The 23,345-nt window shown below is 32.2% G+C and overlaps 6 protein-coding genes and 2 long non-coding RNA genes across 12 annotated transcripts; 5 read left to right on the top strand and 3 right to left on the bottom strand.

Moving 5' to 3' along the window:
• Positions 1-461: 461 nt before the first annotated feature.
• On the top strand, positions 462-7,248 carry LOC111427995 (uncharacterized). The gene is made up of 2 exons (XR_002708021.2): positions 462-3,497; positions 6,765-7,248. It is a non-coding gene; the product is annotated as an uncharacterized lncRNA (long non-coding RNA).
• Positions 7,249-8,250: 1,002 nt separating this feature from the next.
• On the top strand, positions 8,251-11,481 carry LOC111427976 (Follicle cell protein 3C). 4 transcript variants are annotated; one of them, XM_071197022.1, is made up of 4 exons: positions 8,986-9,345; positions 10,616-10,915; positions 10,970-11,197; positions 11,255-11,481. In XM_071197022.1, exons 2-4 carry the CDS (start codon positions 10,853-10,855, stop codon positions 11,432-11,434), a joined length of 471 nt encoding a protein of 156 aa, XP_071053123.1. In that variant the 5' UTR covers positions 8,986-9,345; positions 10,616-10,852; the 3' UTR covers positions 11,435-11,481. The 4 variants fall into 4 exon arrangements, with proteins under 4 accessions (XP_071053125.1, XP_071053123.1, XP_022919127.1 ...); XM_071197023.1 differs by lacking the exon at positions 8,986-9,345 and adding an exon at positions 10,428-10,455; XM_071197024.1 differs by lacking the exons at positions 8,986-9,345; positions 10,616-10,915 and adding an exon at positions 8,251-8,966.
• Positions 9,029-9,574, bottom strand: LOC139430276 (uncharacterized). The gene is made up of 2 exons (XR_011640736.1): positions 9,423-9,574; positions 9,029-9,311 (listed from the first exon to the last, which is right to left on the bottom strand). It is a non-coding gene; the product is annotated as an uncharacterized lncRNA (long non-coding RNA).
• On the bottom strand, positions 11,465-12,681 carry LOC111427977 (armadillo repeat-containing protein 7). Its single transcript, XM_023063360.2, is given in 4 exon segments — positions 11,465-11,933; positions 11,936-12,245; positions 12,304-12,471; positions 12,531-12,681. Coding segments are annotated over 4 exon segments (1,065 nt in total). The 5' UTR covers positions 12,667-12,681; the 3' UTR covers positions 11,465-11,482.
• A 949-nt stretch (positions 12,682-13,630) lies between these two features.
• LOC111428060 (uncharacterized) lies at positions 13,631-14,851 on the top strand. The gene is made up of 5 exons (XM_023063466.2): positions 13,631-13,875; positions 13,931-14,060; positions 14,110-14,262; positions 14,316-14,464; positions 14,522-14,851. Exons 1-5 carry the CDS (start codon positions 13,712-13,714, stop codon positions 14,784-14,786), a joined length of 861 nt encoding a protein of 286 aa, XP_022919234.1. The 5' UTR covers positions 13,631-13,711; the 3' UTR covers positions 14,787-14,851.
• An 863-nt stretch (positions 14,852-15,714) lies between these two features.
• Positions 15,715-17,344, top strand: LOC111428059 (dynein regulatory complex protein 9-like). The gene is made up of 3 exons (XM_023063465.2): positions 15,715-16,666; positions 16,713-17,039; positions 17,091-17,344. Exons 1-3 carry the CDS (start codon positions 15,971-15,973, stop codon positions 17,292-17,294), a joined length of 1,227 nt encoding a protein of 408 aa, XP_022919233.2. The 5' UTR covers positions 15,715-15,970; the 3' UTR covers positions 17,295-17,344.
• A 334-nt stretch (positions 17,345-17,678) lies between these two features.
• Positions 17,679-23,023, bottom strand: LOC111427984 (Bcs1 chaperone). The gene is made up of 4 exons (XM_023063366.2): positions 22,626-23,023; positions 19,966-20,105; positions 18,197-18,743; positions 17,679-17,981 (listed from the first exon to the last, which is right to left on the bottom strand). The coding sequence occupies exons 1-4, from the start codon at positions 22,946-22,948 to the stop codon at positions 17,720-17,722; spliced, it is 1,272 nt and encodes a 423-aa protein (XP_022919134.1). The 5' UTR covers positions 22,949-23,023; the 3' UTR covers positions 17,679-17,719.
• On the top strand, positions 21,905-22,594 carry LOC111427985 (cytochrome c oxidase subunit 6C-like). 2 transcript variants are annotated; one of them, XM_071196542.1, is made up of 2 exons: positions 21,905-22,144; positions 22,223-22,594. In XM_071196542.1, the coding sequence occupies exon 2, from the start codon at positions 22,284-22,286 to the stop codon at positions 22,515-22,517; it is 234 nt and encodes a 77-aa protein (XP_071052643.1). In that variant the 5' UTR covers positions 21,905-22,144; positions 22,223-22,283; the 3' UTR covers positions 22,518-22,594. The 2 variants fall into 2 exon arrangements, with proteins under 2 accessions (XP_071052643.1, XP_071052644.1); XM_071196543.1 differs by having other exon boundaries at positions 22,084-22,140.
• Positions 23,024-23,345: the final 322 nt, after the last annotated feature.

Below are 23,345 nucleotides of genomic sequence, written 5' to 3'. Positions count from 1 at the left end.
TTATTTGTGGGCGAGGTTCAATCATTAATATTATCAACCTGAAATTGATCATCACAATGTGGCGCCTCGGTCAAGGTAGCTTGCGATGGAGACTTTATCAACTGAGGTTATAGATGTTTTGAGTTGTTAGGTGTCCAAGGCTCAACGCTATATCTTTCTGAAACTGTTCGTCACATTGTGATGCCTCAACTGCAAGCAGCATCGGATCTTTTGTAACAATGAGATTGCATGCTCACTTGACAATAAAGTTCTTTTTACTTTAAAGTGTATTTTCAAGTCAAAATACTCTCTTCATCTTCAATTGAACCTGGTTTGTAGAATTGATTGTTTGGAACAATAATTTTATTATGAAATGATTGAGCAACTTTTTTTTTTGGATCATGCCATCTGGATTCAAATTTGAAATAAAATAACTCATTATGTTATTCTACATTTTAATCTTATCGTTTATCTTGTTATGATTATGTACTTGCGATGTAAATGGTCAAGTTTAAATAATTCCAATCGTGTCAATCCCGAGCCAAATTGCATTCGCGTTGACCCCGTTCCGAACTGCTAAACTCGAAACAACCGTTCCTCACACAGCACAGCAGCTCCCCGACTTGAAAACCACTTTATTCGCACAGGTTAACCTTTCGTGTCTTGAACAAACGAAACGAACGTATATACCGCTAATGGTTAGGTTCCTAAATGAACGTGGGTGTACTGTTCTAATAGCAAATTTGATGTTATATGCTTTGAAACAGTTACATAGATATACAAAAAGGGGAGAATATTTTACAATTAATGAAAAAATAATCTAAATTTAATTATGAAGAAAGATGTTGGAATTTAGGACTCCTTGAAGTAAATCCGAACAGTTTTGGAAATCTAAAATAACTCGGGTCATTATTATTTTTCGCCGGGAGCCCCCTTGATCGGTCGACCAACAAAGGATCCAGCACCGTTTTAGATGAAACACTACCGGTTTCTATGAGGTTGCCCCGTTCATTCAAGGTTATGACCACCGGTGTCCGCATGTAATAATAAACACTACGTATGACGTGTATTTGATACGTCCTGTTATTGTGTTTTTGCGATTGTTTACCGGAATTAACTCAGTGGCGAGATAAGGGGGCGATAAGTTAGATTTTTTTTGCTTGTGAGAATGTTATTGGTTAACACTTGGGGGGAATTTTCTTGATATGGCAATTTACGATGTAGTGTCTACGTTTGGAGAGGGACGTGGGTGTACAGGATTACGGGGAAATGACCTCTATAACTATAATATTTATAATTTTACAATAATACGATTAGTTTTGATATAAATATCTTTATGGAATTGGGGTTCGTTGGTTTTGATGTCATCAACAAGTCTCTTCCCCTTCGATACACTCAAGTGCTGAAGGAATTAAAAAATTTAACTTTTTGAGGATACAAAGAAACATTCTATTAGATCATACTAAATTATCTCCGGAGTGAGTACTTCATTTTAACAAAATTTGTCACATATTAAATCATGATAGCTTTCTTTTAGGGTATTTTCTTGATATAGCAATTTACGATGTAGCCTCTACATTTGGAGAGGAACGTAGGTGTAGAAGATTACGACCTTTATAACTGTAATATTTATAGTTTTGCAGTAATACGATTTTATTTCATTAATTTTCTTTATGGAATTGGGGTTCGTTGGTTTCGATATCATCAACAAGTATCTTCCCCTTCGATGCGCTCAAGTGCTGAGGGTAATTTAAAATCACCTTGTACCCTCAAAGTCACCTTTAACCTGCACCTGCCTGTTAAGCACCTTGTAGCTGGGTACAATAGTTTTAGGGGAGGTTGCATAGGGGTCTGTTCACGCAAACAAATATATGTTTAGGTGGTGTCATAAATTTATCTAATAAAAAAAGGTGCAGACAACGAAGAGGAAGTTAATTTTTTTTAATTTGGTTTATTTTGAAGTAAACCGACTTAAAAATGATCCGGGGTTCGTTCACCCTTAAAAAGAACGTGGAAAACCCACGCACCGTATAAACACTTTAATAATTCCACGTTCGGTGGGCGAACCAAACGTGCCCATGCAGATGAGCTCGACCGAATCTTCTTCCTCCTCCTCCTCCTACTTTACTTGTAGAGCTCGATTCCCGGGGGTGGTTCGTGGAGATGAGGTGGAGAGGGGTCCACGCGGCATTCGGGCATTACGGCACAGATTTGAATGCGAACCGCGGGCCTTATCGTATTTTTATCCGGCACAGGAAGAGTTGAGTTTAAATGGGCGAGAGAGCGAGGAGCAGCAGCGGACCGAGCGTCCACTTTTAACTCCCGATGCCGAGGCAACCCGGCCTCGCGAGGCCCCGGGTTCAACGGCCTCCGGTGGTGTGCTTGCTGTATACGCCTAGCGAGACGACCCCCTTTGACGATCACCTCCTCGTCCGACGGCCGTCACACTCTCTCGGCCTCCGTTTTCTGTTGTTTATTATGCCCGACGGTCGCAACTCACCAAAGAAGAGGAGGAATTTTACCATTTTTGTTACGTAATCTAATGCCCAACCTAAAAAATCTGCCCATACCTTTATTCAATAAGTATTTAAACAAATATTATAAATCACATATTTCGTTACAATCCCTATTTGATTGGTCGTGTTTTAAGATAAAGATTGTGTTCGACACGGTAATTTGTTCGTATGGTTTAAGATATCGCGTCAACATAAAAATCGCGACATCCAAGAGAATTCTTCCCTGATTGCCTCACCGATTTTGTGAAACCAGTTCACTAAATTGGTTCAATCTTTCGAAAGGCACAAGATAAAGGAACTTCCTTTCACCGAATTCCGAAAAAATACCCTTAACGAGGACCCAATAACCAAGGCCAATCTTTTTTTCTCGCAAAAAAATTTCTTAACGAGCACATCATTTCTCCACTAAATCATTATATTTAACATAAAACTAATTAACCCAATAAAAACCAACAAAATTTAGTGCTTTGATAAAAATAGATTTTTTATTAGGCCATTATTTTCACTCCATTAACTCTTTACAACACAACACAACACCATTGTACTACAAGTAATTAATTTCTTATTTCGGGGATTTATCGAAATTTATCTTAAAAGAAATAAAATGCAATTCAAGCAAAAAAACTACTTTCGAAATTTGTAAAATTACTGTTTAGGTGACGAGAAAAGAGAAAACAGTAGTCAAATATAGTAAACTAACATATAAAGTAATTGTAGAAAGACAACTTCCCAAGTATAAAAATAGAAAATGCAAATCACTTGGAAAGAGATTTTCTTAAAACGTCGCGTTCGTTTAGTATCGAATAAAATCGTGTTACATGTTTCGAACATAAAATACATAAAAAGAGGTGTTTACCTCAACCTCTATTGACCAACAACTACTACCTTATACAGGATGTCCGATATGTGGAATTATTAAGGCGTTTTAGATGGTTGGTAAAGCCACACGTATTGCGGTAAACGTGTAGGTGAACAGCACAGGGGTGAATGAACCATCATCAGGTGAGAACACAAAAATAACAGAAATTCAGAAAAAGATTTGAGCTACTAAAAAAAGTTTCCGTACTTGGAATTTCAATGATACAGGTTAAACGGGGGCTTAATGTATTCGTTAATTAAATAAGGAATAAATATAGTTTTATTTGTTTACTTTATTAAGATATCAGTTGAGTCAGTATTTTAATAAGTTGATTTAATTATGTATATATTAATTTCTTGTTTATACAAAAGAATGGATTTTTATTTTTGATCCTCTTTAAATCAACTTTTTTGCTGAAACACAATTCTCAAGAAAAATGGGTTATAGTCATGGAATTCATCTCTTATAAGATAAGGTCGTTTGCGCCCGAAACGCTACAATTAATATCATAACCTTCGTTAAATTGAGTTGAGATTGATGTAAGAGATTTAAAAATTTATTTTAATTAAAATACATACCCCAAAAGCTTATAATTTGGTATATTCTAACCTTCCTATTTGAGTTATTCTATTCTTGAATCAATTTGGTTTTATTTCTTGTTAATTTAATGATCTGTATTAACTGCAAACAAATTGTCTTAAATTTCCGGTTGAAACATATACTTTACACAGTTACACAGCAGTATTTCCCATAAAGGAAAACGTGTTCCCGTACTTAAAGAATTTGTTATTAAATATTTCCTGTTTTCCCCTCTATAATGAAATATACAGGAAATACACCATAATTTTATTGGTATAAACTTCTTAAAAGTTAAATTTGATATAGTTTAGTATATATTTGAAAAGGAATAAAATGTATAGGAACTAATTGGATAAAACCGATTGGGCCCGTTCGATTTGTTGTATATGGAGATGGATGTGGGTGTAGAAACCGCTCCTAGAATATGACGCAACTAAGTAGTCCACCCATCTCGACCCTCTCTTGGTCAACAATATCCTCGCAATACTATGTTTGTAACCAATTTCTATTCCGTAGTCGTCCCATATTTTATTTTAATCTACTCCCGTTCTATTCTTCGTCGCCCAATAAAAGACGATTCAAAAAGATCTATTTTTAACCATAAGCCGGGGTGTGATGCTTTCCAGCAGCGTTCGCTTATTAACTGATTGCGAGGCATTTACTTTCACACTTTGATTTATTTTCATTTCAATTCCGTATACGTAGTTGTTTATTTAAAAGATAAAAAGATGAGTTCAAAATATTTCATAACATTTACAGATTTACATAACAAATATTTTAATTCTTCTCCAATAAAAAAAGAAACAGACAAAGGTTGATTTATGGAGACATTTTCAACGCCACAACCAGGTACTTATGGTGAAGTCTTAGTGACGATTGGCCAAGAGGCGTGCCCGAGGTTGTCAACCCCTAAAACGAACGGTACTCTTCTTTTTTCGCCATAGCAAAATTCTCCTCGACTAAATCATTCTTCACCCTGATTTGCTGGCGGAAATTGACCTGCTTATATCGGGTACACTTCTTCTTCGAAAACCGTTCTGCCGTAGAAATCGACTAAAAGAGAAGTCGGAATCCTCCGGTTCGCTTTGGGTTTGAGGGCAGGGTAATCGCCGCGTGCGAAGACGACAACGACGTAAAAACCACTTTATACCGCGTACTTGGCTCAAGGAAGCTAACTGTACTTTACGTGGACCGTACTTTGCATACTTTCAGAGTCGAGCGATGAAGAAGAAAAGTGTTACGTGGGCTGAGAGGAACATTTCTGAAATGAGAAGTTTTAATTAAATTTTAAAAAAGATTTTAACTAATCCCTTAAGTAATCTTTAACAGTTTATCTAACAAATTTACATACTACACTCACAACTTAAACTCCCCAACCACCACACTATTAGCCAATGCATTAGCCGTTGTAAGTTAATTTACATTTGTACTTTTTTAAAACCTTTAAAACAACCATTGTAGTTGCTAAAACGGTACTTTTTCTTTGATTATGATTTGTAATGGAACGTGAGAAGTTCCAATAATCGCTGTAAGTAATACATTTTGTGGTAAATTTGATTTATACGGTTCCGTTAAAACAAACAAACCTAATAAACAAAAGTGAAATAATCGATATAATTCTTGCAGCGATTGCTTGCAGATCTTTTTAAAGTGGGACGTTTGCCGTTCGAGAGAACGTTCGAGGAGGTTCGAAAGTAGATCAACGACTCGCGGGTTCCCAATCAGCTGCGAATTGTATATGTATGTATACAAACTCTCACCATTCAAATTCGCAGACGCCTTGACATTGGCCGATCAACGTGCTTTTCTTGCGTAATCAATTAATTCCTTCGAAAAACAAGTTTTTCATATAAATCAATTAAGTTATTTAAAACAGTATTATTTAAGGTATCAAAAAAATTTTTTTTTCGTTTACATATTTTTAAATAATTTCTATCAATTGGTGTGGAAGTTCTCCTTTGTGTAACCTCAGCGTAGCAGTAGACAATTAACATAGGAAACGGTACCGCTTCGATAATTACGAGCCGGACTTTCTAAAATGCCTGCATTAAGCACCACCCCTATTTTTAGTCGGACGATGTGAAACTCGGAAACGGACTCATCGTAAATGGTCCCTCTTCTACGGACAGGAAGAGCGCATTTGAATGCGGACAATCGGGACGCACTTGTCTGAAACGTTGAATAGAGGGTGCTATGATTTGTTCCGTGACCAGCCCGGTCGGGACGGGGGTTAAAAGTCGTGGGGTGCATAAATATGTGGGAAGCGACTCGAAGGCAGGATGTGGACGCCTTTTCTTCCCTCTAAATGCACGTGTACACGAATTTACAATGCGACCACGACATGAATTTTATTAAGAATAAATTTCTTTATTTTTTTTTTTCGTTTCCTGTTTTTCACTCAAAAATTCTAATTAAATATACAAAATCTTGCTTTCAGAAACAATACAAGTATCGACTGCGACTCCATAACCATAATTTCTCACATAGAATCGGTAAAAATAAGTATAGGGCATCTGAGTAATAATCACCTATGAATCAAATTCCTTTTTAATCATGTATCTCCAAGATTGCAGAAATAAACCTGAAGAGATTATTCGAAAGTCCAGAATAAATCTTCTAAACACTTAAGAAGAAAAGTTTTGCAAATTTGTATGTGTAAAGAGTTGAGTTAGCACATAAATCTAACTGAACATTCCTTCCAAAAAAAAATATCATGTACCTTTAAATACACAGTTAAGAGTAAATTTCCATTAAGAAATTCTAAAGAGAATAACATCGTTTCTCGTACACACATTACCCATACCATCCATCTTTTTCATTTTATTTTTCAGCCAATTCCTCGTTCCATTCACGTTTGGCCGCAGCGTTTGTTACATAACTAATCGTCGCGGACAAGAAGTTCCCCTCCTTCTCTGGTTGGTGAAAAACCCGCGATCTCAAGAAGAGCGCGGTGGAGACTTCATTCACTTCGCGCTGGAGCACCGTTTGCACCGCCGATGGACTTCATCTCAACAGAAGAAAGAAGCGGGACCCGCACCGTAGAAGAAGAAGTTTCTTTCTTGGTGTGAGAGCGCGTCTCACGCCACGGGACCGTGAAGAATAGGCAAAGGCCGAGAGCGCGCCCTGAGAACGAACGTCCAGGACAAAGAGAGTAACGAACGATCTAAATGGAAAAAGTGGTAATAAGAACTGAACCGAACTACTCCTGCTGGTGGTTGCTGTGTGAAGAAGAAGTCTGAGTCATAAAACTTGTTGGATTATTCTCACACCTGATGTTATGGTGGAATCTTAAAATAAATTGCATCTTCAATTAAATATTTTTTTGATTCCTTTTTACGTTTAATTATAATTTCCTCTTCAATTGGTTGGATTAAAAAATTCCATGCAACGTTTGATTAATTACTTAAATAGATAGATATCTTGTTGGGTGCTAATAATAGTAAAGTTTAAAAAAAATCAGCCCGAGGAAGGAATTCATTTTAATATTAATCTAACCGAGTGGAAAATAGGTCAACCCCTCCACCAATATAAAAAACACCGAATTGAGACCTCGGCACACCCTTTGACATTTCATATTCAAATTCACCGTGACGTCATCTACACCAACCTACCTAAACACAACGCCTTTAACACCTACTCCCTAAAAAAACTAATTTTATTTTCAATTTATTTCTAAAAGATAAGAAAAAAGATATTAAAAATTGTGTCAAATTCGTTTTATTTAGATGGATTTTAACGTCGCATCTCTAGGAGTGAGATGGCAAGTATCCTTGGCGGAAATGATTGCGTTGTTGGATTGTTGACGGGTGGGGTTAGAGTCGAAGGGGACCTAAAGGGGGACCGAAAGGGGGCAAATTATGCAACTGTGGGTCCGTCGCTAGGCTAGAACCGACGCCAAAAGGCAAGGTCATATGGACACACACGACCGACAACAGGTTGTGTGGTTCTCTGTTCACCATTTGAAGCCACGTGCTGGCTATATTTCGACTGTTATGGTATTTGGGGCAGATTTTCAGTTTGCTTTTGTCATTATAACGGGTTAGAGGACTTGAAATACATCTATTAGTTGGGAAATTTTAAAAGATTTTATACAAATTTAGACAACTTTGTTTACATATAACCATTTCAATTTAAATCCTATGTATTCACGAATTTTTTAGTAATCCATAAAACAGTGTTGGGTTAAAACACTTTAAGAATTACGCAGAAAAGTTAATTTAAAGTTATGACAAGATTTAGATGCGTCTTAATAATACGTTATCGTAATTGGAAATATGAGGCTTTATAACCAAACTAGATTAAAACTTATCTGTTTATGATGTAATGGGGTCATACACACTTATTAAATTTAGAGAAAATTTTTACGTCAAACGATATATGCAAGTATATGCATGAACACAAAGTAAAAGAAATATTTTGATCAATTTTATATTTTGCGTAATTTGAAGTGAAAAATAGCAAATATTCAAACGAAATAATTTCGCGGCTTTTCTGTGACGTAGGAACCGCACTGCCTAAAACAAGTTAAATTGTCCGTTAGATAGCGCTTGCGGTATGACAGTGTCAAAACAAAACCATGGATGTAACAGAGTGTCTCTATTACCAAGGTTTATAGAACATAAGGTTACCTCATTCCCTATGCCTCTGTAGTATCGATTATTACCCCGCAAATTGACGTCACTGGTTCGATACAGTCAGAATAAAAGATAGCCTATACGTGCCTATACTGTGGTACAGTCTATATAAAATATTTAAACCTCGCATCGTGTTGTGTTGTTCATAGAACCAGCTACGTCACTGACCCACCTTGCCTCTCAGAGGAGGAGAATCGGTATTGGGTAACCTTATGTTCTATAGACCTTGCTCTATTACATCCATGAACAAAACATAATAAACATAACCTACAAATACTCTATCTCTTTTCAATACAACCTAAATGACGTTCATCTCTTTCTCGCATTTGAGCGGGGAGCAGGGGACGCAAAGGTGATACTCCTACGTCATCAACGGGGGAATTTTAAAAGCTCAAATGGGTATATAAATTTTCAACTATTTTTTTAACAATGATTTTGTTCGAAAATATAAAAAAAAAAAATAACGGTAACTATATTTTTATATAAACTTTCAGAAAATATAATAAAAAAAAAATCGTGTATGACCCCATAATAATAATCTTTGTTGAATAATTGCACTTAATACGTTTTAAATAAATTAATTTTACAACGATGCACATTTCAAAGGAGAATAATTCAGCAAAAACCAGTAAATTGAATCAAAAACTAGATCAGAACCAGCTGTAATTTTGTTTATTAAACCATGTTGAACCACTAAAATCTCTAAAGTGGTACATCACGATGCTTTCTGTATGTTTATGCCCTCTGTGAAAAAAAAACATTCTTAAATAACGAAAATGTAAGTAAATTAAAATCGTATTTCTAGGTTATATCACTTTTTAGGTATAAATAAAACTAAAATCTTTTAAGTTATACCAGGTTTTTCGATTTTTCTTAAACGTGTTTTTTAACTTGTCTACGGTCGATTTATCTTGTTTTCCACTCATTTTTATTAGAAAATATTAATTATTGTTAAAAATAAAAACTGTATAACCTCTAATGAGTTGTTTGTGATGCAAGTTGTCAATTTTATAGTACCAATTTAAAAAAAAAAAAATAAGGTACTAAATCTGGGAGACGTTTAAATTTTGAGATTATATTGCAACGCAATTAACATAGAAATAACTAATTAACAATTAAAAACAAAAAATTAATATAATAGTAGTATATAATGTAATTAACTTCAATTAAAATTATTTCAAAAAAATTATTTAAACTTAGTGACATTTAATCATTTTCATTACCAACCTCACAACTGCAACTTTTTTCGGCATGTTTCGTTTTAAGAAATCAATAATTTTCTTTAATGAGTAAATATAAAGTCTTGAAAGGCACAAAATAAGAAACTTTGATTTATTCTGAATAAGATAGAACAAAACTCGTCGATTTTTAGCGTATAGAAAAATTTTGGGGACCACTTTGAAAATTGACATGCACTTTTAATGAAAAATTATCAATTATTTTATATAGTTCGTTTTTTTTCTATAATACTTGTCAATGTAAATTATTTAGAGTTTCTGTTGGTATTATCTAGTACCCTTATAAAATTTATGTTGTTTTCCTGATTTTTAGTAACATTTTCAGTAACTGAATAGTTGAGGTTAAAATACTAATAAATTTTTAGATAAATACGATTTTAACGAAGTACATATTTGTTGTAAAAACGTGCTACAAAGTAATTAATAGAATAAAATACCTTTTCTAGGTAAATAAATGGCAAATAAACACCCCACAACACTTTTACTGCACCTTTTCTTTTTGAATAACGAAAGCTCAAACGTCAATGTGACATATTTACTTCAAAACATGATAAAACAAAACTCGCTGTTAATTTTGCCAACTTTACAACAAATTGACAGGTATTATAGAAAAAAAATGAACTATAATTTGACGAATTTTGAGTTTCAAGGTTGGTAATAATGACAGAAATTTCCTGATAAATTAGTTGTCGAAAAAAGTTATGTTTTAACTTTAACATTTATTTATTTAAATATTAATATTTATAAAAATAATTGGAAATAAGTAATTAACAAACAAAATTAATTAAATAAATTCAATTTATCTTTTAGATATGTTAAGAGCCGCTGATTTAGATAAAAATCATGGTATTCAAGAAAGCTTGGAAAGTTTATTACTGGATGATCTTTAAATAATCAATTTTTGCATTTAATAAAACGCAAAGACAAATTATAAATCCCATCCTAAGCAAAAGTGTATGATTGCAAATTAAAACTATAATTCAGCAAATTCGTATTTTTCTTGTTTATTATTGCAAGATAAAAAACTCAGCAATTTTTTCAACATTTATGACTACTACAATTTCACAAAATCAAACATTTTTATCAGAACTCTTTGAACCTCACACAAAAGTAAATCAAATCATCTTTTAAAACTTGACTCAAAATCATTTTTAATTGTTTTAGATGAGAAATTTTCTTATTTTGTCCCTACTATTTTTTATCCACAAAACCACAGCTGAAGGTGATTTAGACCCAATTCCATGTACATGTGGTGTTTTTTTAAGTGGTCAAATTTCGAAGGAATCAAAAAATGAAGTAACTGGAAAACCAGCCTTTACAATAGAAGCTGGGGCGACGTTTGCTGATAATTCGATTGGTTTAAGACAATGTATGAATAAATGTTTGGAGCAGGTAAAAAAGTGATTTATTGAATTTGAGTTAAGTTAATTTTTAATTCTGACTTAATAGATTGTTAAATTTTTGCCAAAAAGTGCTGATATAATTTGTGGAACAATGGAAAGGGATTGTTATAAAGAAAAAGCGTATTTATTTGTAAAAAATCATTCTAAAAAATGGATTAATTCAAATATGTCGGCAGGAAGGGAGTATTGTTGTAAAGATAACACACCTTACAAATGTCCTATTTAACAAATATAATTAAAAAAAAAAGTATCTAAATAAATTATAAAATAACATTTATTTTTTGATTAATTTCGCATCACCGTACATCACAATTTTTGCCTTATCCTTAACTTCACAAACAAACTTTACTTTAATAATTTTCCTCATTTCCATTAACTCAACTTCAACACTAATCTTTTCCCCAACAAAACATTTATTCGGAAAATTTAAACTTTGTGAAACTACCAAAGTTCCAGGACCAGGTAATCGCGTGCCAATAATTCCAGAAACGATACCGTTTAAAAAAGCGCCATGAACGACCCCAACTGAAGAAGAATTTTCAGGAAAATGCACCGGATTTATATCGCCGGTGATTTCTCCAAAACTCTTAACATCGCTTTTCGTAATTTTCCTTTCGACGGTCACTTTATCGCCAACTTTAAAACTGGAGTGTCGATAAAAATTTAATAAACTTTTCTTATTAAATTGTGCCCTTCGAAACATGTTAAAGTGAAAGAAGAAAGGATTTAATGCTGTGGTAAAGGAATATCAACGGTGTTTAATTGTAACTTTTTCGCACAATCGATTTGTTCTTGGGAACAAAAATCATCTAAAAAAATTGTGCTTAAATTTTTAAAACGTGCGTTTGAATGAGTTTTATAATGTAGCACTTTATTTATAATATCTGGAGTAGTGATACTAGCTTGTGATTCTGGTGTAATAAGAAATATTAAGGTTGTTAAAGCATTTAAAGCTATTTCTTCATTTCTATGTAATAATTGTTGCGATATTAAAAAAACTCCGTTAGATTTTATTATAATATCTTTTATGGTTGGATCTAAAAATAAATTTTATTTTTAAAGCTAATTTATAGACCAAAACCTTGATTTATTTACCAGAGCTTAAATTACATAACCCTGCCAAACTAAACTCCAACAATTCCTCATTTGAATCCGTAAGTTGTGATAAAAACAACTGAGTAATGTGTAACTCTTTAATAAAGTCGTAATTAATTGGATCGTAAGCAAAATTAGCCAAATTTGCTAAAATTTGTTGCTTAGCATCTAAAACATTCAATCAATTTTTAAAGTGACAAATTGTAACTAAACCGGATTATTTTTACCGTAAGATTGAGTTTTATTAAATTCGTCAACTAATTGTTGAAGATATTCTCGTCTACCAACCCCATCAGGTCCCGTTTTTGTGTTTAATTGCTCTTTTCGACTAAACATGATAAACATATCAACATAACCTAACATATTTTTGACATTTCACGTACAGGAACCTGTAATAAAAATGTAAACTTAAATGACAACTAGAATTAACAGGTTTCTATTTACTAGTTTTGTATTAGTACTGATAGCTCGATATTTATTAAAAAGTAACATAAAAACACAACACATTGTGGTCCAGATTATTTTAGAGTTCAAAATATTATTTGTCTATAATTTTAAGGCAATTGAACTTTATAAAGTATCAAAATGATTTGTTTAAGTATATAAAAGCATTTTAAACAATAATAAAAAAACAATGAGGGTCTTATTTTATCTCTAATTAAAAGCACTTTAACAAAATAAAAAGGAACCGATTAAAATCAGCAATTAAAGTTTTATGCTTAGATTTGATGAAATTAAAAAATTATGAAAATAATAAAGGCGTTTTCTAGAAGCTCTATAATCAACAGCACTTTTTGAGTTGAGCTTCAAAATTTATTTCAAAGAAACATAAACTGGCAGAAATTTTAAAGCTATTAAAGATTAAGCTTTATAACTTAAATTCCTTAAATCCCAAATTTGTACTCAAGAAAGCAATTATAAATTAATGATGCAAAAAATTTACATTTTTAGGTTAAGTTGAGTTTAAGAATTTTTATCAACAAAACGAAAACTCATACAAACTTTAAATATTTAAAAAAATAAAGATTAACTCTTGCTTTATAACCTGTAAAAATTTCATTTCTTAAATCCTACAACTTTACACAAAAAAACGATTTTAAATTAATGATACAAAAAATTGACATTTTTAGGTTAGTTTGAATTTAAGAAGTTAGTAAAAAATATTGATTTTTAATTTTTATCAAACTTTTGCCCTTTGCAACAAACGCACAAAAAACTCATTGTTTGCTATCTTTGAAGTGGTCACAATTTAAATGCTATTTCATTCAAAAACCTATCTTCTTCGATTTAAAATGATTAAATAGAAAAAAGTTCCGATTAGATTATCACTTGAAGTGTAGGTATTTAGGCGATCGGAAATCGTTGTTACGATGACTTTTACTTTGTTTGTTAGTCAGTTTCAAGCAAAATGAAATTCGTTTTAGCTTTTTTGGCCGTCGTCGGCATCGCTTATGCGGCGAGCAATGTCAAAGTTACCAGCAAATCCACCAAGGACATTTCCATTAAATTGGAAAGAACCATCCCAATTAAAAACCCCGCCATCCAAGCTTATTTAACCAAAGCAGTCCAAGAGTAAGTGTTTAAAATTTATTTTTAATATAATTTTTAATAATTTATAATCATTTAGACGTAGCCCAAGACTTGATATGACTATTGATTTCATCGTCGATAAAGTTTTAGGAGAAGCCGTTGATTTGTTGCTTGACAACAATTTGGATCCTCTTTCTCTCCCTGAAATTCATTTAGGTTTCGAATATGTAAGTTTCTTTCAACTTAAAAAATGATGATTAATAGTTAATTTTTTAGCAACCAGCCCTCATTACTTATCACGGGGAACTTGATATGGTTGGAGGTTGGGTTCAAGATATCATCACCATCCATAGAACTGGATCATCCACCGTTTCTTTAGACGGTAACATCATCGGAGCTAGAATCCCAATTGGTTTTGATGACATTATTGTAATAAAAATAATAATCGGTTTAAACCAATTTTTTAATTTATATTTTTTTAGCTCACTTACTTATACAGCGCCACTATAATGGATTTGGGACCACACGGATCTATCCATGGAAAACTTTACGATGTTGATGCCTATTTTGATGTCACCATTGATACGGATGCCATGACTGTTACCATGAATGAATTTAATTTAAATACTGGGTAAGAAATAATTTAAATCAAAAAAATATTTTTCTTATTTTAACATCGATTTTTTAGCAAACTTTCATTGAAATTCTACGGATATGGAATCATCGATTGGCTCGTTAATTTGCTTATTGATGTTGTCGAAGATGTTCTCCACGAACAAATTGTTGATATCTTAAACAAAGTTGTTGGCGCCGTCGTTGAATACATCGTTGAGTACCTCAACGAAAATCTTGGAGATCTTTTGGGACGCCATTTAGAAGGAGAACCCAAATTGACCATTGGACATCAAATGCCAAAAGTTAACCTTCGTCAAATCTTGAGACCAACACAATAAGTTTAATGATAAATAAAAAGTAGAATGGTTTAAATGGAATAAAATGTGATTATTTTTTCTAAAAATACTCTTTCTTTGTACCTAAATCTAACTCATTCTTAACCCATTTGCATCACAAGCCGTTTTGTTTCTCAATGAGCACTTCAAAGTAGTGTTAAAGACATTTTAATGTTAGAGTGATCTAGAACTAGAAACAGTGCGTTGTATATATTAAAAATAAGTTTATATAGAGATAGATAAATACATCAAAGACACGTGGCCCGATGCACAGTTTATTTTTAGTGATGGATCATTGGTCCACGACCCAAATAGAAGCGTATCTTGTGGAATATACTTTTCTACTCTGGGAATAGAGGAGGCCATTCATGCTAGAGCAACTATCCATATTTGTAGCTGAAGCCTACTAAGGGCTTTAACAATTATATGAGAGAAACGAATATCAAAAAAAGCGATTATTATTGACTCCCGAAGTGTGCTTGAACTCGTAAAGAAGTGCAATCTTAAATCTTTTATTGTACCCTTACATCATAGAGGTGCTAAATTTATTGCAAACGGTTTACGAGTCCGGTTTTGAGGTAATCCTGGTTTGGGTTCAGGGACACGTCGGCGTACTGGGTAAGGAGGAAGTGGATGAACTTGCTAGAATGGGCCATGAAGAAGAGTTTTCCTTTCGTATCACGACAGTTGGTTGTGCTTGCGACTGTTTTGAATTGAAAATAAGAGAAAAAATCCACGGGGCAGGATAGGAGCTGAAGAAATATAGCAAACTAAACTAGAACCTCAGCTGCTGGAGTATGATATGAACCAAAGTTCAAACTCCAAAACTATACCTGAAGAAATAATAATTATGAAGTATGCAACCCAATTTACGCAATTTTGTAATTTTGGTTGCCTAAATATTATCAATAAAAGTCGTTACTATGGCATTACTATTATTGACAATTAAATAAAATTTCAACATAAAAGACTACCCAATTCCCCAATGTATTAATAAGTGGATTTTAAGCAAAATTTACTTGTTTGGGGGTAACTATTAAGGATTTATTTTATGTGGTGCTGAAAAATTATCAAGTTCCATCAAAAAAAATTAATGTACTTACCCAAAATTTACCTAATTGGGGTGTAAAATAATTTTTTTGCATGGTGTTTTATTAAAATTACCAAGTTTTGTGAAAAGTATCAAAATGGACACTCCACCATCTTCACCCAAAGTCTCGGGAGTTTCCCCAAAAAGAATTAATATCGTCGAAGTTCAGAAACATACATGGGAGAGTAAATCATTAACAAAGATGATATGTGAGGATGAATTGGAATCTCAAGAAATAGAATCTGAAGAAATTGAGTATCCAATGGAGGAAATCGAGCCACAATTAATATTTGATAAAACTCCCAGTGTAGTAAACGAAAATTTAAAAAAGAAACGAAGAATTTCATTTAAAAATAAATCAACGACAAGCTCACTTCACGTTACTATTTTAACCGAATGTTTACGAAAATTACAAATTTTAGGGATTGTTGGACCTAAAGCTCCGGGTGATATAAACCATTTAAAATCATTTTTTAAAACCCACAAAGATTTAATGAAATCTCCGTTTTACAACAACACCACAAAATATAATTTAGATCGCCTCTTTATTGAAGATTTAATTTCCACCGCAATAAAAGACATTTCCATCAACAACAACACCACCAAATTTAATAAATTAACCAGCAAACTTTTCAACGAAAGCACCGAAATGTTAGAAACACTCAACAGCTCGACTATAATGAAAGTACGAGTTGGAAATTTATCGTTTGAGGTTGATGATAAAAAAATGAGAATGAAAGAAGATATTGAAACGCTTAGTAATAAATTAGGACGTCTTAAAGATGCTTATGAAGTAATTATAATTTTTGAAATGAATTAAATTAATTTTTTAATTTTAGGATACATTAATTGAAAATAAAATTAAAACTCGTTATGTTACAAAATGGGAAGAAGCAAGACAATTTCAACACCGAATGAAATTAAAACTCCAACGAGAACAAATCAAAAAAGATTTGGAAAGAACCCAATTAGCCCAATTGGAAGAAAATTTAATTCACGAACAAATAGTTTCGTTTCAAACCGCGAAAATGGCCGATTATTGGAAAGCAATTGAAAAGTGGTCGAATAAATTCGATATTGATCTATCACAAATGCATACAAAGATTCAATTGGCAATGAGGGACAAAGAATTTGTACAAGACCAAATTGAAGTGTTAACAAAAAAGGTTTTTGAAACAACTTTTAATATTTATTTTACTCATTTTACACTTTTTTAGTATAATTCTCAACAAAAAGAAATTATAGATTATTTAATCGCAAGGAAATTACGCGAAGAAAAAGAAAAATTATTTATAATACAATCTCGGGCCGCCACTAAAATACAAGCTTGGTGGAGAGGAACGATGTGCCGTCATGGTTGGGGACCGTATCGTAAAAAGAAAGGAAAAAAGAATGGAAAATCTGATAAAAAGAAAAAATAAGATTTTTTTTATAAATTAAATAAATAATTACAATTCCCAAATAAGTTTAACATTTCCTAATATATCTTTAGTACTGGCTTGTTTATAAAACATGAAATAACCTTGAATTTGGACTGGGCTTACGTTTTTATCTAGTGCTAGTGTAAAACTAGAACTAACACAAGACCAAGAACTAGAATCATTCGGGTTTAGCCATACTGAGAGAAGTGTGGCTAAACCCGAATGTTTCTAGGCAGCTAACAACATCTCGAATTTTCCTAGTGTAATTTTTGCTTAAAACTCACCAATAGCAACCCCGACAACCTTGGTGGAGAGGAACGATGTGCCGTCATGGTTAGGGATCATACCGTAAAAAGTAAGGAAAAAAGAATGGGAAATTCGATAAAAAGAAGAAATAACAATTTTTTTATGAATTAAATAAATTATTACAATTCCCAAATAAGTTTAACATTTCCTAATATATCTTTAGTACTGGCTTGTTTATAAAACATGAAGTAACCTTGAATTTGGGCTGGGCTTACGTTTTTGTTAAACTTTGACACCTTTTCCGCAAATTCTTTTGCTTCTTCTCCGGCTGTTTCTCCTTTATAAAATCTTAAATACATGATTTCTAATTGATGAGGGGAACACCAACCTATATATTCTTTTAAATCGACTCTACCAGGACGAATTAAAGCCGGATCAAGTCTAAGAATGTTAAATAATTAACCAAAATGTTAGTAACCCCCTACTCTTTTTGGTTTCATTGCATCTACATTTTTAAAATTTTGTTAATATAGAATTTTATACAAAAATTGTTCGTTCTAAATTGTATACTTAGGATAATTTATAATTGGCAGAACTGTTAACAAACGTAGGTGCAATGGTATCAAAAAAAATATATTGATTAAGAAATTCTTTACCTTTCTAAATAATTCGTCGTCATAAAAACAATTCTCGCCTCAGTACTTGCAACACCATCCAAACAATTTAATAATCCACTAAAAGTAACTCGATTTAATCCTTCATAAGCAGCTTTTTGTTGAACAGTATCTTCTCTCGATACAAAAGCCGCGTCGATATCTTCCAATAAAATGATACTTTGAACGGGGGCCACACTTAATAAATGATTTAATCGATCATCGCTTAAACCCCGCTCTGAAAGATTTAATACGCAAATTCCAAATTCTAATTCTCCCGCCAAAGCTGTGATATACGAAGATTTTCCGCATCCCGGTGGACCATGTAACAAATATCCCCTCCTATAAGGAATCCCTCTTTCAGTATACCACCCGGGATTATTTATAAACTCTTTACAATCTTGAAGAATTCTATCACTAACCCCATTATCTAAAACGACTGAAGATATGGGTCTTCTTTTTCTTGGATGTCCAAACAATCTCCATTCACTCCCCATCGCGGTGTACATCACCGTTTTTCCTTCGTGTTTTTTAAGCGCCATCTGTCTGGCTAACAAAAATGTGCTTATCATCAATTTGAAAGGAATCATCAATCAAATTTTTATTAATTTTGACACAAAATTATGATTTTAATTTTTATTTTACTGTTAATTAGAAGTGGTCAAAATGAAAATGATGGGTTTAACAAGAAACATATACAATCATTAACAAATAAATCAATCGGATATATTCCTATAGAAGAGATTATAAGACGCGTTAATTTAACGCAAATTCAAAACATTTCAAAGTATTCGAATGATTTTGGAACTAAAACTAATTTAATAAAAAATACAACGAAAAATAATCCGGTTAAAAGTTATAACGAGATCGTTTTTCCCCAAGAAATTGTTATAAAAACTTTATTAACCGGGGATGATGATGAAATACTTAAAATTCCTTATAACGTGATAATGGGGAATTTGAAATTGATCGATATGACTTTATTGAGTGATCAAAAAAAGATAATTATTTGGGATTTAATTCGAAAACGTGTTCCGATAGAAAGAATGAATCGACATTTTCTTGAAGAAACGAATGGTTTATGGTACGACATCCCCGAACATGAACTTGTTAAATTTAACATCCACCAAGATGATTTGGTGAAGTATTTAGGAACATTAAAGTATTTAAAACGACGTCAAGCTGCTATTTTATCTTATATGATTAAAAAAAGTAACAAAGAAATTCTTAAAGATTCGGAAAAAATAAATAAATTAAGAGGATTAATTTGTGGATTTCCCGAAATTGATTTATCTAACATCCCAAGCGATGTTTTTATTAATATTAATAAAGAGGTGTTTGAAAATATTTGGCCGTGTACTTCAGAACAAGTTAACGTTTTATTAAATATCGCAATAAGACCGGATACTTACGGCCCTTTAGAAGTATGGACAAAAGAAATATTTGAAAAACTCGCTTTACTTGTAATAATCATTAAACCAAAAGAATTTAAAAAATTAAACTCGCAAGTTTTCCAAGGGTTAACAACAAACATTTTAGATATAATGACTAATGAACAATTAGCTCAATTTACAGAGGACCAAACTGCAAATTTAAACGATAACGTTTTCATGTCTTACAATTTAAGGGTTAACAATTTTCGTCAAAGAGATAATATTGAAAATAATTCGAATACTTTTAGTGCAATGACGAGATTTAAATTTTTATGTTATGCGAGTTATTTGTATCTTTTTTTATTGTAAAGAAAATTAAAATAAATTTTTGTTACCCACCTTCTTCCAATATGTTGAAATAAATCGCTTTGTTACGACCAAAAGCTGTTAATGTTACAGTTTCCCATGGGACACCCATGTGGAGATCTAAAGTGTGTTGTTCTCTTGTACGTTCTACTCTTATCCATGTTCCTCCATAACTACAAAAAAAAATTAATTAAATATTTGATCATACACGAATTAAGTAAAATAAAATTTTTTTGGTGTTAATTATAACGCCTCGGCCGCAAGCCACCTCGTGTAGTAAGCCAAGCTCGTTTGCGGCCGAGGCGGTACATTGTTTGCCATTATCGCCTAAAGTTCGTGGATGTTATTTAAGTACACCTGTATATTAACATGGTGCTGAAGCGGTGGGGCTTAGGATGAACACGGAGAAGACACAGTTACTGCTACAGACGAGGAGAAACATCAATATCGAGACAGCGATAAATGACAACATAGAAGCGGTGCCTCACTTTATATATCTTGGTGTAGAATTCTTGGTGGGCTGGGTACAGAAAAGGAGATGAGTCCTGGCCAATAGAGCGTATTTTATTTTATTTGTATTAAAGCTATAGGAGTAAGGAATAAACGCTGATGCAAAATTCGGTGGAAAACGCGAATATCTTCGAGAGAAGGATCTTGAGAAGAATATTTGGGCCAGTTCGGGAGAAGGATGGATGGAGATCAAGATACAACCAAGAGTGAGCCTTAGATGAATCCTGTACATTCATCTATGGCTCTAAAGATAAAAATAAACCTCTTTTCTCCCAGTTTGAAAATATGTTTTCTTAATTTAAAATAAACTTTTTTTCTAAATTTCTAAACGCCGCCGAAATGTAGTATCGTCGAAAAAAAGAAATTTACAGTTTCCTGTAAATTACGGGGCGGTAGGTAAAATCTAAAAAGTTAACAATTAAATAAGAAGATATCTTCTAGTATTTAAAAACAAATAATTATGTTTATTACGGAAATATTTAATGGATTGCATTGTTTTGGATTGGAAAAATATGTTTTTTTAATTTTTTGTTAGTACCGTAATTTACAGGAAACTGTAAATTTAATTCCTTCGACAACACTAAAAAAAAGGTTATTTTTATCTTTATTCTAAAACAATAAGAAATAGGCCTGTCGAACCCTATATTTTTGTAATCAGAAAAAAATAACGAACTTAATAAGCAAATAATTAGTGGAAAATTGTCATATCTCCAAATCTAACATAGAACAATTTTTTTTGACTGCGTCATCAAATTTCTGTAAAAAAGTGTCCATATAATGTCTTAGTTATTATACTCTACTTATAATAATAACCAAGATAATTGCATTAGCTGGTTTTATGATATTTTCAATTTTGGCCTCTAGGGGAAAAGCAAAAGACGATAGCGCTTTGAGATTTTCGACATTGGAATTAAAAAAAAAAGAGTCTATTCGGACATCGAATTTGAACCAGCCTGTATATTAACATATTCATTTAAAAAATTTTATAGAAAATTTGTAATGAAGGTGGTTATATTCAAAAGAAATATTTTCTCAAAGTTTGTTTTCAACAATTTGTGAGTTAAATTATATATAAAATCTAAATACAACACTCTTGAATAAAACATAACCTCGTTATCAGTTAACGTTGGAAAATCAATAAAAAAATGAATCAAAAAGAAAAGTTTTTAAAACTTAAAAGATCAATGGGGTGGATTATTAAGACACCTTTTTCATGAACAAAAAATCAACAAAACCAGTTATATAACCCATTCTTTATCTTTAATAAGATAATATTATCATAAAGATAAATTTTCAACCTTTTTATTTCGGTTCCTTTGTAATTGCGTGTAAGTATTAATAAACTTCGCGAAAAAAATATTTAGGTTGCGTAGTAACTTTTTTTTCTGACAACAACAACACTATAACTGTGGTCGTAAAAATTCCAATATTAGATGAAGAAGAAACTGGGGGAATACTAATCAATATCAGCCCAACTATAGCTTGAGACTTGACCAGTGAAGTTTTCTACTCTAACGTATTAGATAAATAAAATTCTTAGAACTGTAAAGTTTGTTGGTTTTTCATGACCATTTTATTACCACAAATTACGTCATAGTTAAATTTACCCACTTCCTATACCAACTTGGAAAACGACTACCAAAAAAATTGAAGTGGGTGAACACAACTAGAGAGAGCTCCTCTTATCAAGTCACGTAGGCAGGTATTTATCAAATAATCCTGAACAAACAAATGAATATTGAGTTTGATTGACAGAATCTTATCTGTAAACCATTTTCAGTGATCCAAACTCAGTATAAATTCGAATCACATCGAGAAGTTGTATCGAACAATAAAAGAAAATGGCAGACCAATGTGCGAAGATACCAAAACCCCAATTACGGAATTTATTCCATAATCAAACAAAAATGAATTTAGCGGTTACGTTCGTGCTTACAGCAGGTGCTGGTCTTCTTTTCCATTTCTTTCATAATGTACAATACAAAAACCGAACCGCCCAATACTTTAGAGAGTATGACATTGATAAGGAATTTGATGAAATGAGAGAAAAAGGACTCTTCGATTCATGCAAATAAGGAGTTACCTTAAACAGATCCGTAGTACATTATATTTATCTACTCTTATGATGTAATCAATAAATGCTTAAAATAAATGAACGATGCTTATTTAATTAGAATACATACCTAAAAAAATGCGTCCCCACACTTGGAATGAAATCGTACTTGGTTTTAACATAACCCGTATCTTTTTGTTCAAAGCTAGTTTCTACACTTAAATGCTGCGTCTGTTTCGCCCCCTTAAGAGTCATCCATTGTAGTAACCATTGGTAGGATTTATCTCTACACGGTACTTCCAATGTGATCATGTAATGTCTTCGAAATAGTATAAGAGATGTTTGTAAACCTTTTCGAAGAATCGCCGCTCCAGCTCCTAATCCAAAAAGTCCAAACCCAGCACCAAAATACGGATTCGACGATAAGTCGGATATATAATCAATAAAAGTCATCGCTTTGTTAAACTACTTAGAATATTATTATTGGAACCTTTGAGATGAGTTTTATAGGTTATGTGTCATAACCTCTTTTTTTACATAACAAATAATTTTTATCTTTAATTATTGATTGATATTACTTAATAAATATTACTTAATGAAATTAATATTATTTAAAACAATATTATATGTTAAATTTTTAAAATAGAAGCAAATTTTTATGAATTCAAATTTTTTTTTAAGTTGGCAATAAATTTTTTTTAATTAAGGCATAAATACTGTTATATTAAGATATTATGGTATAAATAAGCATCTTATTAATAATTATATTTAAATAAATACACATTTTATTATATATTTTTAACAAATATATGTATTGATAAAATTTATATTTTGGTGTGTTTTATAATAA

Source organism: Onthophagus taurus, chromosome 6 (assembly GCF_036711975.1).
Source record: "Onthophagus taurus isolate NC chromosome 6, IU_Otau_3.0, whole genome shotgun sequence".
Taxonomy (NCBI): domain Eukaryota; kingdom Metazoa; phylum Arthropoda; class Insecta; order Coleoptera; family Scarabaeidae; genus Onthophagus; species Onthophagus taurus.
This window is presented reverse-complemented; position numbering and strand designations above follow the sequence as displayed.

Coding starts and splice junctions, on each gene's coding strand:
- LOC111427985 (XM_071196542.1), top strand. CDS start 22,284: ATGGCAGACCAATGTGCGAAGATACCAAAACCCCAATTACGGAATTTA.
- LOC111427984 (XM_023063366.2), bottom strand. CDS start 22,948: ATGACTTTTATTGATTATATATCCGACTTATCGTCGAATCCGTATTTT. Junction 20,106..22,625: donor GTGGGGACGCATTTTTTTAG/GTATGTATTCTA, acceptor TTTTTTTTGTAG/TTATGGAGGAACATGGATAA. Junction 17,982..18,196: donor ACGACGAATTATTTAGAAAG/GTAAAGAATTTC, acceptor TAACATTCTTAG/ACTTGATCCGGCTTTAATTC.
- LOC111428060 (XM_023063466.2), top strand. CDS start 13,712: ATGAAATTCGTTTTAGCTTTTTTGGCCGTCGTCGGCATCGCTTATGCG. Junction 13,876..13,930: donor TTAACCAAAGCAGTCCAAGA/GTAAGTGTTTAA, acceptor ATAATCATTTAG/ACGTAGCCCAAGACTTGATA. Junction 14,465..14,521: donor GAATTTAATTTAAATACTGG/GTAAGAAATAAT, acceptor TCGATTTTTTAG/CAAACTTTCATTGAAATTCT.
- LOC111428059 (XM_023063465.2), top strand. CDS start 15,971: ATGGACACTCCACCATCTTCACCCAAAGTCTCGGGAGTTTCCCCAAAA. Junction 16,667..16,712: donor GTCTTAAAGATGCTTATGAA/GTAATTATAATT, acceptor TTTTAATTTTAG/GATACATTAATTGAAAATAA. Junction 17,040..17,090: donor TTGAAGTGTTAACAAAAAAG/GTTTTTGAAACA, acceptor ACACTTTTTTAG/TATAATTCTCAACAAAAAGA.
- LOC111427976 (XM_071197022.1), top strand. CDS start 10,853: ATGACTACTACAATTTCACAAAATCAAACATTTTTATCAGAACTCTTT. Junction 10,916..10,969: donor TCTTTGAACCTCACACAAAA/GTAAATCAAATC, acceptor TAATTGTTTTAG/ATGAGAAATTTTCTTATTTT. Junction 11,198..11,254: donor TGAATAAATGTTTGGAGCAG/GTAAAAAAGTGA, acceptor CTGACTTAATAG/ATTGTTAAATTTTTGCCAAA.